General features: G+C 44.3%; 5 protein-coding genes across 5 annotated transcripts; 3 read left to right on the forward strand and 2 right to left on the reverse strand.

Moving 5' to 3' along the window:
• Positions 1–553: 553 nt before the first annotated feature.
• AOL_s00110g165 (uncharacterized protein) lies at positions 554–1,885 on the reverse strand (the record flags this gene model as incomplete). The annotated part of the gene is made up of 6 exons (XM_011126855.1): positions 554–768; positions 848–997; positions 1,069–1,230; positions 1,289–1,428; positions 1,504–1,727; positions 1,793–1,885. 6 exons carry the CDS (start codon positions 1,883–1,885, stop codon positions 554–556), a joined length of 984 nt encoding a protein of 327 aa, XP_011125157.1.
• A 5,538-nt stretch (positions 1,886–7,423) lies between these two features.
• AOL_s00110g166 (uncharacterized protein) lies at positions 7,424–9,364 on the forward strand (the record flags this gene model as incomplete). Its single annotated transcript, XM_011126856.1, has 2 exons — positions 7,424–7,899; positions 7,984–9,364. The coding sequence occupies 2 exons, from the start codon at positions 7,424–7,426 to the stop codon at positions 9,362–9,364; spliced, it is 1,857 nt and encodes a 618-aa protein (XP_011125158.1).
• Positions 9,365–9,600: 236 nt separating this feature from the next.
• Positions 9,601–10,176, forward strand: AOL_s00110g167 (uncharacterized protein; the record flags this gene model as incomplete). Its single annotated transcript, XM_011126857.1, has 2 exons — positions 9,601–9,616; positions 9,683–10,176. 2 exons carry the CDS (start codon positions 9,601–9,603, stop codon positions 10,174–10,176), a joined length of 510 nt encoding a protein of 169 aa, XP_011125159.1.
• Positions 10,177–10,908: 732 nt separating this feature from the next.
• AOL_s00110g168 (uncharacterized protein) lies at positions 10,909–12,492 on the forward strand (the record flags this gene model as incomplete). Its single annotated transcript, XM_011126858.1, has 1 exon — positions 10,909–12,492. One exon carries the CDS (start codon positions 10,909–10,911, stop codon positions 12,490–12,492), a length of 1,584 nt encoding a protein of 527 aa, XP_011125160.1.
• A 332-nt stretch (positions 12,493–12,824) lies between these two features.
• On the reverse strand, positions 12,825–14,855 carry AOL_s00110g169 (uncharacterized protein; the record flags this gene model as incomplete). The annotated part of the gene is made up of 4 exons (XM_011126859.1): positions 12,825–13,734; positions 13,853–14,026; positions 14,107–14,468; positions 14,538–14,855. 4 exons carry the CDS (start codon positions 14,853–14,855, stop codon positions 12,825–12,827), a joined length of 1,764 nt encoding a protein of 587 aa, XP_011125161.1.
• Between the last annotated feature and the right edge of the window lie 2,356 nt (positions 14,856–17,211).

Raw genomic sequence — 17,211 nt, forward strand, 5'->3', positions numbered from 1 at the left:
AAATTTTCGGCGGATACGAGAATACTTCTCGACCATCCGAATTTTTCGCTGATCCTGGTCATGAAGCAGATATGTTGCGCAGAACGTCTGATCATGGAGAATGTTTTCTTTGCTTATTTTTTTGGTGTGGAAACTTCGCGTATCTTGGCGGAAGCTTGACGTAGCAAGGGCGGTTTCAGGCGCAGAGTGTGGCTAGGCGATTGCATTAGGTGAAGAAAATCCTTTTGTGAAAGAGACTCGTACGAATTATATACTTCTTGAACTCCACTAATGGGTTTTAGAAAGAAAGTATTCGTGCGACTTTTCGAAGAGAGAAGTATTTATCTGCTAAGGATGCTTGAGCGCCGGGAATTCGAGGCGAAAAGCATGCGTTGTTTTTGTGTTATTTTCCAAGGAGAACAATAATCCAAATAAGAAAATGAGAAATAACATTTGTTCTGAAGTCATTCTGCGACATTATCCTCCAAGTCTAACCTTTTTTTAAAAAAGAAAAATGAATATTCGGCATAAAGTACTAGGTGTCTTTTGTCTATGACGTAAACTTAAAGAGGATCTAGGCCTTCACGTCTCCGTATGCCTTGCCTTTCCAGGCTCTCTCGTGCTGTACGGTATGAACTCTCTTAACAATAGCCGTCGGGGTTGTAACTCTGATAGTTGTTGTTGTATTTGGCGGACAGGTGCAGACTAAGCGGGTTGGAGTTGATGTAGGTGGTGGTGTCGTGCCACTGCACCATGACATACAACTGCTAGTCGAGCGTCCACAGCAGACTAAACATTTTACAGACGGTTATTAGTCGTATACAAAGGGAGAAAAGCTATAGGGGGTCATAGAAAGGAAATAACTTACGAGATACATCATAGCAACTACTCGTCCTTATACAAGTAGTGGTACTGCTCGTAGGGCAGGCCGTACAAGTAGCTCTAGTGTATGGAATCCTGCCAGAAAAGCTAGTCCCGCAGAAGTTTACGCAAGCGGTGGAAGTTTTACCACAGCATCCTGATCACGTATATCAAACTATTAGTTGATTCCTAAAGTAAAAGGTATTGCGGGGGTATCCCCATTCTCACCATCATATGTAGTACAAGTCCTAGAAGTCAACGAACAGGTATCTATCGGAGTCGTCGTCGGCGTTGGGCACACGCATGCCATCGTCGTTGGACTTTGTATTGGCGGTGGTGTAGCACCCTCGCAGTAGTTAGCACATTTAACTTGACTCATTCCACAGCAAGCTAAGTATATTATGTTAGTCTTTATATTCAAGAAGGGATGTGCGAAAAATGAGCGTACCGGGAAAATAGCCACAAGTTGACAAGCTACTGATGCATCGAGAACTAGTAGACGAAGTTGTACACTCGCAAACGGGGAAAGTAGGGCGACCTGGGGTTGTAGTAGCGCAAGCATTATGAGTGACACAAGCTGTGAGGGTTCTATCTGGACAGTTAGCTCCACAGACTGTGTATGGTATCCGAATCCGTTTTTAATTTTGGTTAGTAGAAGTTCACATAGAGTGTTTAAACGTTTGGAACAAGTGGTACAAACGTGAAGTTGTACATGACAGCATGGGCATGCAATCACGGATAGTAGTTGTGGGAGGAGGAGCCGTGGTCGGTTTATCGTTATCCGGTATACATTGTGCGTAGTAAGGGTTGTAGGTAGTGCACTTTACTGGAGTATTGCTATAGTATGGACTACATGTTGTAGGTCCGGTCCAAGCAATACCACCACACTAATTACAACAAAGACGTTAGCAAGTATTGATACCACGATAACTTGATGGATTTGTATTCGCACCTGGCCCCAGAGGGTTTGTGACGGGGCTGGAGTCACTTGAGCAGACGCTGCCCCAAGTATAATACCAATCACTATTCCGAAATTGACTGTCATCTTCTTAATAAAACGCTAACTTATACGTAGCTAACGCTTCTATATGCTTGAGCGCTTGATATAAAGTTTGTAATTGATATCTATATATGGGATCGATCTGGAAATATTCGAAATGATGTTTATGAGGCTAGGTAGGACATCAATGCATTAATGATCCACCATAAGATATCTAGCCTTGCCTTATAACCTTGGATTATATAGCACTTTTAATCTATCCGCATATTCATGATCTTTTAATCGGCCGAGCTTATACGGCCGATTCAATTGTTAAGGCTCGCTAAGGGCTGACATTGGATCGGATTGTGGGCCTGTGTAACCCGTGTCGGCTAATTACCTACAAGCAATGACGGGGATTAGAAATACCAAAACTTGCCCAGCGGGTGGTATATCGTCTGTTCCGATTGAAGATGCCATGATCATGACTGCATGATAGAGTGCATGCCTCTCTATCTTGGGTGTCAGGACTCGTCGAGATACTGAGGTTGCATATATGAAAAAGTAACAAGGATACATAGCCAAAATAAGTTTGAACTTTTGTAAGCACGTGGCTTCTAAGCCTCCTCTGGATGTAAAATTGCACTCCCTCGGTTGCTAATACTGGCTGCAGCTGGGGTATTAATCAGTCGATATGCTGTGTAGCTGAATGCCTTGATATGGACAGGGCTTAGTTGATGCATGTTTATCAGGCTACACGGAGATTTCCGCGTCATTAATTAATTCGTTTGGCGGATAAATATTAAAGTAGTTCCAGCAAGGTCATAATCAAAGCTTGTATATATGTTTTGAATAGACGGATTAAATCCCGGTTTACCAGTTTCAATGATTCGGTACCTTCTAAAACTCATCTAGTTCTGCACGGAAGGCATTAGGCATTAGGCAAGCGGTTAGTCCCCAGAAAGAGCAAATGTGGTATTTTGGAATATAATGTGTTGAGACTTGTGCTGAGAATTTCGGAGTCGATGAATACCGGTCTCGTAACTTATGAATACAGTCTCGTAACCAATTGCAAACTGTGCGATTAATCTGGTTAGTTACGAGATTGCGGTTAGTCGGTTGATTAATCTCTATATAAGGTAAGCACTCAGCTACATAAATTATTAGTATTTCAATTTCAGATCTACCGCCAAGCTTCAAGAGTTGACCAAAACATTTGGGTATCGCTAATATAATGAGTGCAGTTTTTTTTATCATTAGATGCTACAGGCCGGCCGGCGGTACAAGTACAGTGACATAAAACTAGCTAGATGCGTGGTTACAATCAAGGTCACAAGCGTGTCGATGATTTTCACAAATATCAATACACCGCAAACCTTGTCTTTCGAAAAGCTGGATGGGGAAACAGCCGTTGACATGATGAGATTATTTATGCTGATGTACTCAAACGGGAGGTTCATGCAGACATTAAGAACACTAACATTGAAAATATATAAATATCTAGACATTTAAAACTATAAGAAGATCAGTATTGCTCAAATCTATTATCAAAGTCTACCGATGAAACATCGTAGTTAGATAATCAAAAATAGGTTTATGTTGGTGAGCGATAAAGATTTAAAGCCTCATTACATTCTGTACTATCACGGTGATTTCCTAATGTATATACAGATAGTAATTTTATTTGGAAGCATCATGGTACCATATCTATCGACTGGACATGGTGGTGCTAAAACCTTCATATCGATAGGACATTTTGTTAATACGGGTACCAGACACCAGAAGTGATGTATGAAAGATCGATGATTTCTTATTATTCTCTTTAACTACCTCACATCTACCTCATTTCTCCATGACGACAGGGCTGTAACACATTTCAGGGTACACATATCTGAGACTAAGTTTATAAAGTTTATAGATACATCGTGGCCATATGGTCACATTCGAGGCGTCTCCTCCCGATAAATTTAGGAAGGGAAGGGGCCGGAGCCCGGGACTATAATCACGATTGGGTTATTTTTGTTGACCATGACCGGAAAGGGTGTGGCCCAATCTTCTCGGTGCAATCATCAAGCCACAACTTGAATTTGCGGCCATTTTTTGTTGGGAACGAGACTAGTAATAATATAAGTATTAATGTAGTCTCAGTTCTGGGTGTATAGGTACTTACATATTTAAACTTAGGAGAAAGTCCTCCAAGGCGATGTATGGTAAAGTATACCCAGGTCGAGGTAAGATCACGATAGGCCGGAGCCAAGGTAGAAATGATCGTCCATCACAACAAAGCACGAAGTTATCTATGAAGATTCGATATCCTCAAGGCATTAGATCCTCATATCCGTACTTTGCTGCGGTACTATACAAGCCCACCACATGGCTGGTAGTGCAAACCGATATCGGTTATCTGCTTTCGACCCTTCCAATTATCGCCCATACCCTACTAGTTCCTGGAATGTATTCGAGTTAGTCTGTGCTTTAAATACTCATCTAGTCGAGAGTATAGGATTCCTTCGTCTACTTACAAAGTTGATTTGTAGAGGGTCATAACCTGTCCGCCGTATAGGATTTCGAGCTACCTGGGGGGCTAACTTCCACCCGGTAAATATTTTCTCTAGTGCTCCGCGACCCTGGGGTGTCTCCATGGGTAGCTTTACCCAGGAGTACTGCAGGGCACGTGTCATTCTTCATAATAGCCACTGTACGGGTCGGCATCCTCCAGGCCCGGCATCATGAGTTTCCATTCCTAGTCCTAGGCCCGGAGGCCTCTAGGTTGTAGAAGCATATACTTTGAGGAAATAAGATTGAATCAATTTTAGTATCTCCTTTTTGTTCTTTCTCAGCTGTTCTTCGTGCTGTAGTTTTCTAGGCACAGAATTAGTATGCATATTATTGTAGAAGCCGAATGTAATGATAGATGTGCGTGCTATAGATTTAGATACCTTCAACTCTGGCTCTGAGAATTTTTGGCTCCTTATGTCCCAGACTACACCACGGAGAATTGTCCTTGCTTTGCACCTGTGGCAAAGCCCTGGCTGTCGTAACTTTAGTACCGCCGCCACTTGGCAGGGTGGAGGGAAGTGATTTCAGATAGAACAAGTGATTTTCTTAGCGCTTTGGAAGTGGTGATTAATTTATATATTTGTGAAACTTGGGGCAATAGTAAAAAACTTACTTGAAGATCACAACCAGCACACAATTTCGACTAATCGGAACCCCTTGAGCATCAAACCGGATCATAGTCTCATCGCCTTCTTAGAGGTAGCGCCAGCCGCAATCTCTTCCCAGATTATTGGCCACGGAGGCTATTGATTGCCGGACATCGTTAACCAGTCGTGACGCCGAACGATTTTCGTTATTCAAGATTTTTAGGATAATGGTCCTCGATGTTATGAAAGCTCACGAGGTTTAACCATCGGGTGGCCGGAGCCCTTCAAACAGAGGGATGTGGACAAATCAGGGGGCAGGAGGCTGTGGGCGGATTGAAGGGCGGTTCGACAGTGGGTGAAGCAAAGTTACCTCTTCGTCCAGCACGGTTTATAGAACCTCGAGCCCCAGCCGAGTACTGGGAACGACAGTACTCGTGGAAGCATCAAGTTGTTCCATTAGTGATTGTTAGTTTCAAATCTGGCGGGCACTCTTAGGGCGGAGTGGCAGAGAGCCCACAATACCCTAGAGTATTGCGGGATGACCGTTGATTGAGTGAAGACCAAGGGACCACGGTTAGCTGGAGCGTTTGAACGCGTTTAGCTCTTTGGCCTCAGAAGTAGCTAGCATCTCGCGATGGCATAGCTATAGGCCAAAGAGCTGACGCACCTTGCCGTCTGTTGTTGAGTTTCTGATTTCGTGGAGCTCGTTAATAACTTCAAGGTTGGGTCGCGTGAGGGCAGGGCATTTATGCCCGCCCAGAGAGGGGGTGGTGATGGTTGAAGGGAAGGAGGTGGGGGTATAGAAAAGATGACATTGGTTGTAAAGGTGAAGCTGAGGTGTTTGAGGATTGGGTCAATTAATCCTACGGTAAATAATTTTTAGCCCTAGAGTGGCTAGTGATGCATGCGTCATAAAGCACTAGAAGCTAAGGGTCTAAACCCTTCCTAACTCATGATTCTGATTTGTATTAAAACGCTTCGGTATGGCCTACAGAGCTTAGCCGCGCCCTCCCTTGACAATTAATCAAACCGACATTAACAATATTTTACGCCAATTTCTTAGGTATGATGCGGTAGTCTAATAAAAGTGTGGACCGCGTCTGTAATATTAATACGAGACTATAATCTGACTACAATTGTCTTTAAGAATCAATAGCTCCATAATTAATGCCTACCCTCGAATCCATATTGCCATTACTCACTAGTGTCTTCAAATCATAAGGGCTAATTCATGGGCAGTAATATTATAATATTAAAGTTCGTCGGAGTGAAAAAGCTAGCGTTGTAGTAGTCTAGTTTTAGTCTCGTTCCCAGTCTAGTTTTAGCATGGGATATCAATGATCCTGTATAAAAACGAACTTCGATAGGCTTAAATCGATCCATCGAACTTAAGAATAGTTCTAAGATAGACTAGTAAGCACCCCGGCCAGAACATTTTTTGAAGTACATATCTTTCCATAGAATGACATTGTCTTTGTCTCGTACCCAGCCCCACGCAAAAAATCTACATTATCTTTGTTTCGGTGGGCGTGCATATGATGCCAATTCGTAGGCACAAATTTCAACAGCCCTTGACCTTTGAATGGCTACAATCTAATCTTCTATACTCGTGATTGGCCTGCCATATAGCTAAAGCTTTAATTAGCGAGTAATAAGTGACCTACTAGATGTCAACAACTGACTATTTCGTACTTCTGCCTTTTCTCTTTTTGCGAATCTACTAATAACTTCAATTCCAATTTCATTTTAATATCTGAGAGCCATTCTTAAGCAGGTATATACTAATATTTCCTAGTCTCAGAGCCAGAACCGTGCATACTGATCAAAAAATATTTCCCAAACAGTCTAAATTAAATCTAAGGCATTTAAAAGTAACCAATATGTGTTGATAATGTGGTAAATCGTAGATGCTTCCCGCAGCGAGGTACGAAGTGTCGAGACTCGACTAAGGTACGTGCTTCACAGTTGAGCTCTAATATAGCTAATATAGTAGCTACTGAGAGCTTATAGATGACTTATAAGTCAATATGGTACCATGGAGCGTGGTGCTCCTAGTCCGATACCTCTTATTAACTAATTTAGGCTCTTGATAGGCTTAGAAATATATATCTAGCCTTGCTACATGCATACATATACATCAGACTCAACTTGCAATCTATATCCATGCTCTAGCACGCTTTGTCGGCCCCAGAACCTTGTCGCCAAGCTCCCACATAAATGGAGAAGCCATACCACGTGCGTAGCTGAGTCCAACCAGTATCGCTATCCCTAAGTATCTTAAGCTTCTACTAACTGTAAAGCCGTACTTAGGTATTAGTTGAGTAGCCGGTAGGGAGATAACTTCAGCTGCAGGGTGTGAAGAACTACTCATTCAACAAGGCTCCAAACAAGCAAGCTTTAAGGCATATACACACATAAATACCTCTTAGGTACCTGCACGCATTAGGCAATACGATCGATGCCTCATACACTTTCAACAATCCCGCCGGAGCTCCTCACCGAGATCCTGTCCTATCTTGGTATAACAGGTCTGAAGTTCCTTCGACGAGCAATACCATGCCGCAGGATACTGAATTTTACCGCGCAAATCCTATTCCGGGAATTCACCATCCGCTTGGCAACCCCAGCAGGGTCTGCTATGAGATTGGGAGAGCTTCTAAATTACAAGCCTCCCTTGTCAGAGCCGACGGACACTGATAGTGGATATTGTGGTATTTTCGCCAACATGAGGCGATTCGTACTAGACACTCGATATCCGATTATCTCAAATAATGGCCGCGGTCTAGAGGCTATAAAATTAGGACGGGATTTCTTAAGACAGGACCTACCAAAATTGGCTAGCTACGTAGAGCGCCAACAGCTCGAAGGATTAGAAAATCTGATAGAAGTGGTTGAGAAAATAATTGCCACGGGCTGCCGACTTACCGAGATAAGGTACATATTTCAATCCACTACACTCGCTCGAGGGGACTAGGAGTATTTGTGTATGATCACTAACAAGACTTTAATCATATATAGTTGGTTAACGAGCGGTTCACTTTACCCCTATGTTCATGCAAGCCTATCCTCGATTTTGTGCTCTCCGGTAACGGAAAGACAGTACCAACTACATGTGCTGTTGATTACGAATAGCGTCTCTAATTTGATGCACTACTGTCCCCAACTATCGAATCTACACCGGTTTACCATCAGGTTTATCGAAAATCTTGATACCGCCAATATATATAATTGCTTAGATCCGGAACATGTCCAATGCCTAGCCCATGCTATTTTGCGATCCAAGGATAGCCTGCAGCATTTCATGCTAGATCTACGAAGTGTGCAAACATCCCCTTGGGCAAATAGGCCGCTATTTGCCGCCTTAGAACAAGCAACAGAGCTCAGATCATTAGAAACATATGCCCTGAGTGGGTTCACACTCGATCTAGATTTCACAAACATGAAGAAACTGGTGCATATTGCATCCGCTCAAACCAAGGTTTGGCAACTCGCCGAAGGGAAGTATACAGAAACAAACGACCCCTGGGATCCCGACGACGAAGCTTCATATCAAAACAAGCTATTCCAACAAATCCTAAATTCGGATGTTCGACTAGAACGGGTATGTGTTATGAACTATGGCAAAGCAATTCACAATTTCTTCCTAAGGAATGAAAGTGGTATCACACATATCGATTTATTCGGCATATCAGAAACGAACAAAGAATTGGCACCTTTGTTTTGGCAGCAAGTAGTACCAAAATACGCAGCGACGCTGAAGAAAATTGGCGCCCGGTTTGCGAACGATGACGGCGCATGGATTTGGAAAGATGATCCTCAAAACCTAGTCAAGGCAGCTCTTTCTCAATGCAAGAATCTAGAAGTACTAAAGATTTGCTTCTACTACGGCTCTTCGTCTCCTGGGCAACCCACTCGCGTGGGTCGGAATGAGAATCACATACTGCCGATGATCGATAGCCTATCGACAACCTGCTCAAAGCTTTCGACCATCTACATCGATTTCTGTGGGCCAGCAGCCGAGTTACAAGCCGAGGACTCAAGATGGCAAATCTTGAAATGGACAGGCCGGCCGAAGGAAGGCATGTTGGAGGAAAGATATTTGGATATTATATTCGAGGTCCGAGCTGGGCCATACGCCAGAACGACTGTTCCTGCCCTCAGTAAAATAAGCCAGCTCCGAAAGAGGCTACTAGGAAGCTACCCAAAGAAGCCGGATTATTTGGCGGGATACACCGGAATGCCGCTTTTGTATGACGCCCATATAATTTCCTGGCGGCTCCCAATTTCAGAATGCAAGAAACCTGGAAGATACATGGCCTATAGTGATGAGGTATACCGGTATGATGATGGTTCAGAGAAAGAATGGGGAGCATACGAGGAGTTTCTTCGATATGTCTAGGTTCACAATTACGCAAACCAATCATCTACTAGCGAATTAATGGAACTATCGAAATTGTATTTGTTGTACCACTACGAGATTGTGTTGAGGAGGGAAATTACCACAGTTTAGCCCAAGATAGGTAACGTCAACCACCTGCACTATCGATATCACCTCCAATCAAATCATCTTCGCAACATCCCACCTTGCAGCCCCGAAGTCTTCTTCTCTTCGAGGACAGTCAAATCGCCTACAAGATGCATGATCATAATGGTAATACCTTTAGTCCTATATCTCCTGTTAGTTTGACCTACTAACCTGGCCTCTTAACCACTACAGCTCACAAGCTCCTCGCCCAGATTCCCCTCACTGTTTCGCCGTTCGCAGGCCTCCCAACTTCCATAACCCTCCCATACGACTACGTCTCTCTTCCAGCTTCTCTACCCCCTCCGTCATCCAATCAAATCGTATCACCTTCAGGCCAATCCAGCATATCTCCCGACCAACTGATCGTCGACTGTGGAAATCTAGCGGCGCACTTGACCAACGAAGCCAAGACCGCAAGAGAGGAGATTGAGAAATGGGTTAAAAGCATCGAAGAACGAGAGCTAATGGAAAAAAGGAGAGTGGCGCCGGGTTGGCTAGATACAGGGGTTATGATGTTGGAACCGACAAAAAAGGCTGGCACGCCGGTTACTGGTGGGGCTGCTGGTACACCCTTATCGATGCCAGAGCCTAAGGTTCTCGGAGTTCCTGTATCGGATGGATATACGAGACAAGCTGCGAGCCCTGGCGAAGAGCTTGACAGAGCTTTTGGTGGGCTTGGAGTTTGAAGGCTGGATCAAGACCACCTTCTGGATATGACGTCATCGATATGAGCGGCGCGCTTTAGACCGATCCGACAATATCACCACCTGGCCGCTATTCACCAGGGCCAACTCATGATTAAAGATGTTCTCGAAGGCACCTTTGTCAGTACTCTGAGCTGCTCGAAATCGCGGGTGGATTATGCAATATATTTCAAAGGACACTTCAAATGGCCCCTTATCTTTTATTCCCAAGATCTTCTCCGCTTGGAATCGCCTACTATTCTTGATGGATCATGAGGGCCATCCTAGTTATATAAACTTTTTTTCTGTTAGGGTTATGGTGTTTGGTGTATATGGCCACAATGCTGCGGCCAGCCCATTAATTTAGACCTAGTTTAGATACCCAAGAGGCGCCTTTGAATATATACTCTAATTAACTAAAATTCATTTTAAAGACAACGCTAGTATCTCTATAACCTACTAACCTTATCTGCAGGCACTGATACAAAATCTTCAGTTGTGAAGTGATAACCCGCGGTTCAAGTGGATCGAGTGGGAAACGGGGGCTAGGTAGATCTAGTAGAGGGTAAGTTTATCGGCGCCTCGCTTAAACCCGCTTCACGACATCTCCCCCAATCCAAACCTCACCTCCTTCAACCACCACGCCACCATTCCAAACTCCACAATCTCGAGCTTCAATCAGCTCCGGCGAGCCCAAGTTGCTGGCGACTGGCAGCCAATGCTCAAGCGGCCACAATGAACGACCCCACAGTGGAGGTCACCGCTCCAGACGACGATAACAATGGCCTCGATAACAAAGCTGCCCCATCATACATCGACTTCGACATCTTCCTCGACTCCGAATTCTCACCCTATTCATTCGCGAATACACTTATACACGCTACGAACAACCTTTCAGATACGACACTAGACCTAAGCACTCCTCTATCCCGTGTGCTCTTCGACCTTCAAGAGATCGATACGCATATTCACACCTTAACCACATCATCCGCTGAACCCCTCCTAACCCACGCCAAAGTCTCACGGGATAACTCCAAGCTCTTGGTCAACAGCATTCGTGAACAACTTACACAATTGTCTGCATCGTACGCACGTCTCTCGAAAGAGGTTCTAGACCGTCATGATGTTGCAAAGCCATTGAACACTGTAGTCGAGAACTTGGCGCGAACAACACGTTTACTCAGAGGATGTACGCGATGTCTCTTGCTCGGAAGGCAATTGGAAGTTCAATTGTCAGAAGCTATCCCCACGGGGGCGACAGATGATCCTAGGGGTCCTCGTAGACCACGGAAGGAGGATCCAAAGGCCTTGATACGAGCGGCATATACCATCGTCGAATTGCGACGAATGTACTCCAATGCCACTGGCGAAGCCCCCGGTCTAGAAACTCTAGATGTAATGAAAACTCTCCTGAACACGGTTATAACCCCAGCAGACCGAACAATCAAAGCCCGAGCTCAGCAGACAATCAAAGAGTTCAGCTTCGCCTCCTCTTCCTCTTCATCGTCATCATCTTCTGCCCTCTCCACAAGCACGGACAAAGAACCAACAACTTCAGAAACCCGTTCTCGGGCTACAGCCGCAATCCTAGTCCTCCACATCCTCTCCCCAACATCGTATACCCCAGGTACAGGTCCCGCCTCAGCATCAAACGCCAAATCTCCAACAAGTCTCCTAACCTCCACCATAACATCGTACCTACAATCTCAACTCACAACCTCCCTCGCCTCCATAAGCCGCAGCTTAACAACCCTCTCCACCCTCGACAGAACACTAAACGAAGTCTCTACTAGAGCAGCAAATATCGTAGCTCTCGAGAAAATCTTACAATCAATACCCGCAAACATCTCTACAAATCCATCCCAACTAACGTTCTCAACCCCTGCATTCGACCCAACATCTGGATTATCTGACACCACAAATGTAGATGGCTCGGATGACGATTCAGAAGACGAAATAACAGAAATAGGTGGTTCTTCTTCGGGAAACAAAAAGGAACCCCAAGAAACCCTCCTAACTCCATTACTTTCTTCTCTGGATACCCCGTCCCTTACCACCCATTTTTTCAGGACTCTGGCATCGAATCTAGATCCTAGAGTTCGAGAAATAATGTCTAAGGGCGGACTTGCAGCCAAGAATCTAAGAGATAGTAGGGATAAGGTTAGAAACGGACTAAGGGACTGTGTGATCCGCGGCGTTAATGCAGGGAATGCTGCTGGAAGTTCTTCAAGTCGATTAGGCAGTACTACTCAAGATGGGAAGGGGCTCGAAGGGCTCGTAGGAATGATGTTCGGTGCTGTAGCAAGTTTAGGAAGATGATACCCGGGATAAAAGGGTCCCTTGTTAAAGTATCGCTGTTTTTTTTGGAATATATAGAAGTATCACAGTTCTACGACATTTTAATTCTCAAAGCATGCCAAAGTACCTATCCGTGCCCGCTTTACGAATGCAAACTCCATAATAGTGTCTATTGTAACCCAAGACAGTAACACCATTACTCCAGAAAACTAAACTCTAGTCAGAGCTAACAGCAAACCCATCAACCAATTCACTAATACAATCCGACAAAGTACCTGCTTCCCATGCTAATCCCAAAGGAGACACCAATCAAAAACCTAGAGCAAGTGGAAACAAGACGGCTTCATAAGCCCTCACCTCCCATCCTCACCTTCGGCAACTCCCTGCTCAGGTCTCATCCTTCTTCTATCGTCCCACCTCCCCCAATCCCCATAAACCTCCCCTTCAATAACCCCAACCTCCTTCCTAGCAGTTTCAATCATCCCAAAGCCCGCTAGAAACGCGGGAACCAAAAACGCAGCTAAGCAACACCACAGAATCCGAATTCCTCCAAAGGTCAGGATCCAGTCCTGACCCGGGACTTTCCTCGACCTATTGAGAAGGGCAAAGTCCCCACATACAATTCCAACTATAGCTCCGAGACTGCCAATAATGTCTGTCATCATAAAGCCCCAAGTCCTATATATCCGCGGGAAAATCTCAGCCGTGAAGATATACCCACAACCAATCGGCCCAGCAACTAACAACATTAGCGTGAATGTTATCAATATCATCCTTCCAAACGTAGGTATCTTTTCCCAAAGTCCCGCAAGGATGACAAGCGTAACTACTAGGAACGTATTCGCCAGCAGAAAAAGTCGTTTTCGACCCCATTTATCTACGAGTAGACAAAGAATAATGTAGCCGGTACCAACTCCTCCCCCCACCAGAATTGCAATACCACTGATAATGCGAGAGATATGCATTGACAAACTATATCCCTCAACATTTCCAAAGGTGTATCCCGCTTCCCAAAGGATTGTTGTCGCGTTCAATAAGATGGCATAAAAGCATGCCCAGCCGAAAAACTGAATGGCGCAGATGTATATCAATGGATAGACGTATTTTCCGTTGCGGTAGGATTTTGCAAAGCGGCCAAATGACGGAGAAAAAGTCAAGATAACTCGGGAAGTATTGTTTGGGTGTGGAGCCACCCGGGAAGAATTCCAACGAGCTATCAGAGCCAGGAAAGTTGACAATAAAAGAACACCAGAGGTGAGGCGCCTGTGTAAAATTTTAACATAGTCAGCCCAAGCTCAATATATTAGAAGGAAATAGGAGAGTAGTGCTGCTGATACTAGATCCATTAAACGATACTTTGGAAGCTTAAAATTCAACTTACCAAGATCTATCCAAGGCTTTGTTACAATTCTCGGTGCAATCTCGGACATTGTCAAGATGATGTTTGAAAAGCCAAATACTACTAATGCCTGCCAATAGTAAAGAGCAGTATCCCAAAGCGGCGTTTGCGTTTATGTATCCCAAACGGGCACCTCTCCACTTTGGGGTTGTGATCCTGATATTTTTGTTAGCTCCAACTTCGATATTGCACACTAGGGTTCTTCCGAGATTGATGCATGAAGAGTATGTGCTTACCGAGAAGACGTCAAAGCATTGACACTACGGCAGCCGCCAATCCCAACACCGACAAGAAAGCGCCAAAAGATAAGTATTGCATAAAAGTTGATGCTTGGGCCCCACCCAGATAACACCATAGCCAAATGAGCGATGAGCATCAACCCTAGGAAACCCAAGGCGAGCTTCTTTTGGTCGTATTTCCTGGACAAAGAAGCGGACAAAATGCTGCCAATCGGAATCCCGAAGAAAACTGCTAGCTTGAAGACCAAGAAAGTCCAAATATCGCCCAAAAATGGTTCGAGTGCATGGTGAAGATATTCTTCTGGATTCCAGTGATCTAACCCAAAAAGCGTAATAAGAAGGATTGGTAGAAGAATAGCCTATATATTTTGACTTTGTTTTAGACTCGTTCCACTAAGATCAATAACGAAGTTAAGGTTAATACATACGTATCCTTCAACAGCAGTGCTCATGGAAGCTGCCATAAAAACGTAGTTTCGATACATCTTATACCTCTGATTCTCAACGGCCTTTTCAGTATCTCCAATAGTTGGGCTCGCCATGGGAGTATGAGGGTCCTCTGGGTTGAAGAGTCTGGCACCACGAGCTGGACCACGGCCTTGATCACGCTCGTCATTGCCATCGCCAGTGAACCGTGGGCGACGGCCAGCCATAAATGACGTAGGCGCACTTTCGTTAGCTTCACTTCCACCGAACTGTGATCTTAAGTTCATCACATTGCTGATAAATGACCGGACTCGCTCCATTTCGAATGAATTTCCACGTTGTGGGGAACCCGTGGTATTTCGTAGACGGCTTGAACCTGACCCTGCAGAGATAGATTCTTCACGGACCGGACTCAGTGGCTTACGATGGGAGTCTTGTGGCCACATAGTCTTGTTGTATATGTCTACTCGAGGCAATATATACGGACGTACAAAAGGTAGGGGGAAAGGGTGAAGGAAGGAAGATGTGAGATACAATCTCAAAGAGGATGTAGGGAGGTGAAGAGAAGATTAACATCGGGCACCGTATACGTAGCTCTTTAAGCCGTTGAGCTTCTGTCTTTGATTTATGCACATATTATTTAGAATTTACATGCAGGTTTATAGGCCTTGAGATCGTTGACTTGATCTACACTCGAGATAATTCTGTGTATATCATTTTTGAGGATCCGCCTCTAAGTCCAACAACTTGGCTATAAAGTACTCCACGTTCCTGTGCGGCATCGAAACCACACAGGTATGAATGGTTACAGGTAATTATCTACTTAGGTACTTAAGTATCCCCTAGGTAAACACATCAGATATATATACGTACATGTACAAGTTTCTTACAATAGTTAGCTGACCGTGATCCTTGGCTTGAGTGTTTTCAATATATTTAAATATTTGTTCCCGTTAGCTAGTCAGTATGTCCAAATATTTTAAATATATTACTGGCTTAATATGCCCCCTAATATTAGACAGCGGCGCTTGTATTAAACAAAAGGTCTCGTAGTTTAAGTGGTAAAACGCCGGGATACTCTCTGGCTGATCACCAGATAGAGTGCTAGTAGCTCCGCTGTCATAGATCTGGGTTTATGGCAGTTACTTCTATGTACCCAGAGATGACTGTTCGAATCAGTCCTTGGCCATAAATCTTTTTTTTTTAATCCTTCAAACAGTGTAGTCTCCTATTGCAAACAGAGGGGGTTTGACACAAGCAAGAGGTAATGCAGGCAATTAAAGTTATTAACATTAAGAGCTACTACAGTAGTTTGATGGGTCGTAAAACTACACTTAAAGTACTATAGGTTTAGCAGAGCTAGAATACTAAATTTTAACCTTAAATAAGGATAAGGATATAGGCTGAAAGCCGGCATAATACGTTGCCCTCGACTTCGACTATCGTAGAACTAAGTAACCTGGTTTTTGAGGCCGTTCGTGACCGCATATGTTGCAATTTTTGTGTTGTTTCCTTTAATAGGTATCGATCATGATGCATCCCAAAAAAGTACCAAGTTGCAACCTTCAAATTACAATCGATGTAATCAACTTCACCACTAAGAAGCTTATATCACCATTCTCACCAGTACTTCATCGGAAATCGGTATCCACAACCTCGCTTACATCAAGTTACCATCACGTAATAATCCGTGCAGGCCTTCAAAGGCCCTTGCTTCTTGCACTAGCTCCTTGAAACTAGGATTAATAATTACCCTCTTGATATACGACAAGATGCCTCCCAAAAAGGCAGCAGACAAAAAGGAGGTCCCAAAAGCCAAGGGAGACGAAGGTGAGTACAATTTCCAACAGTTTTCTCAATTTCATAGTATTTCTTGGTCCCGATTTAGGTTGAATTGGAGGCTGTTTCTTTGTAACTTTGCACGAATCTCAACTCGCCTTCATAGCCCGATCAATGCCTCAAGTCCTCGCTTGCTTGCCACCATGCATCCATCCACTATCGGCCCACCCCTGTCTCTCCCAGTGCGGGGTTGTTGGCTGCAAAGCATCTGTAAAGTTGCATCTCAACATCTGATTCGTCGGCTGGTGACTTGCTTTTGCGAGTGGTTCCGTGCTCTTTACTATCTTTTAAAGCTTGGTCGCTCTCCGTTTCGCCTCCACCCATGGCCTGGCCGCCCGTATGATCCTTATTCCCTGCAAGCCCAAGCATTGGACCAGTAACTATCTCCTCATTATCATGTATAAAAAAAAAAAACTAATGTTGGATCTTTTTCGCGGGATGCTGCCAAAACCACTCGGCCTCGATCATTGAGCTTTAGTCGAAGCTGCATATGCACTGCACGTTCCTTTTTTTGGTTACTTCCTTTCTGCACAGCATTACATGGGTTTGCTTGCATGCCAAATGACACACAAGAGCAAGCAAAGCAACAAATTTGTTGTCGATATATCATATTTTCTCTTTGCTTGGGGATGTTTTTCCTTTTGGTGTGATGGATGCATGGGCAAGGTGGGAGACGCATCGGCAGGAATAATCTCCGAGCGTTGGAGACGAAGCTGGGGCAGCCTGCCGCCCGAGATAAACCAGCTGAGGTCGAGAAGAGGGGAAAATCCCAAAGGGCTGATTTTTTTTTCCCTGGAAATCTAACCTACCGTCTGCTTGAACCAAAAAAAAAAAAAA

Source organism: Orbilia oligospora (genome assembly GCF_000225545.1).
Source record: "Orbilia oligospora ATCC 24927 unplaced genomic scaffold scaffold00110, whole genome shotgun sequence".
NCBI classification, from domain to species: Eukaryota; Fungi; Ascomycota; class Orbiliomycetes; order Orbiliales; family Orbiliaceae; genus Orbilia; species Orbilia oligospora.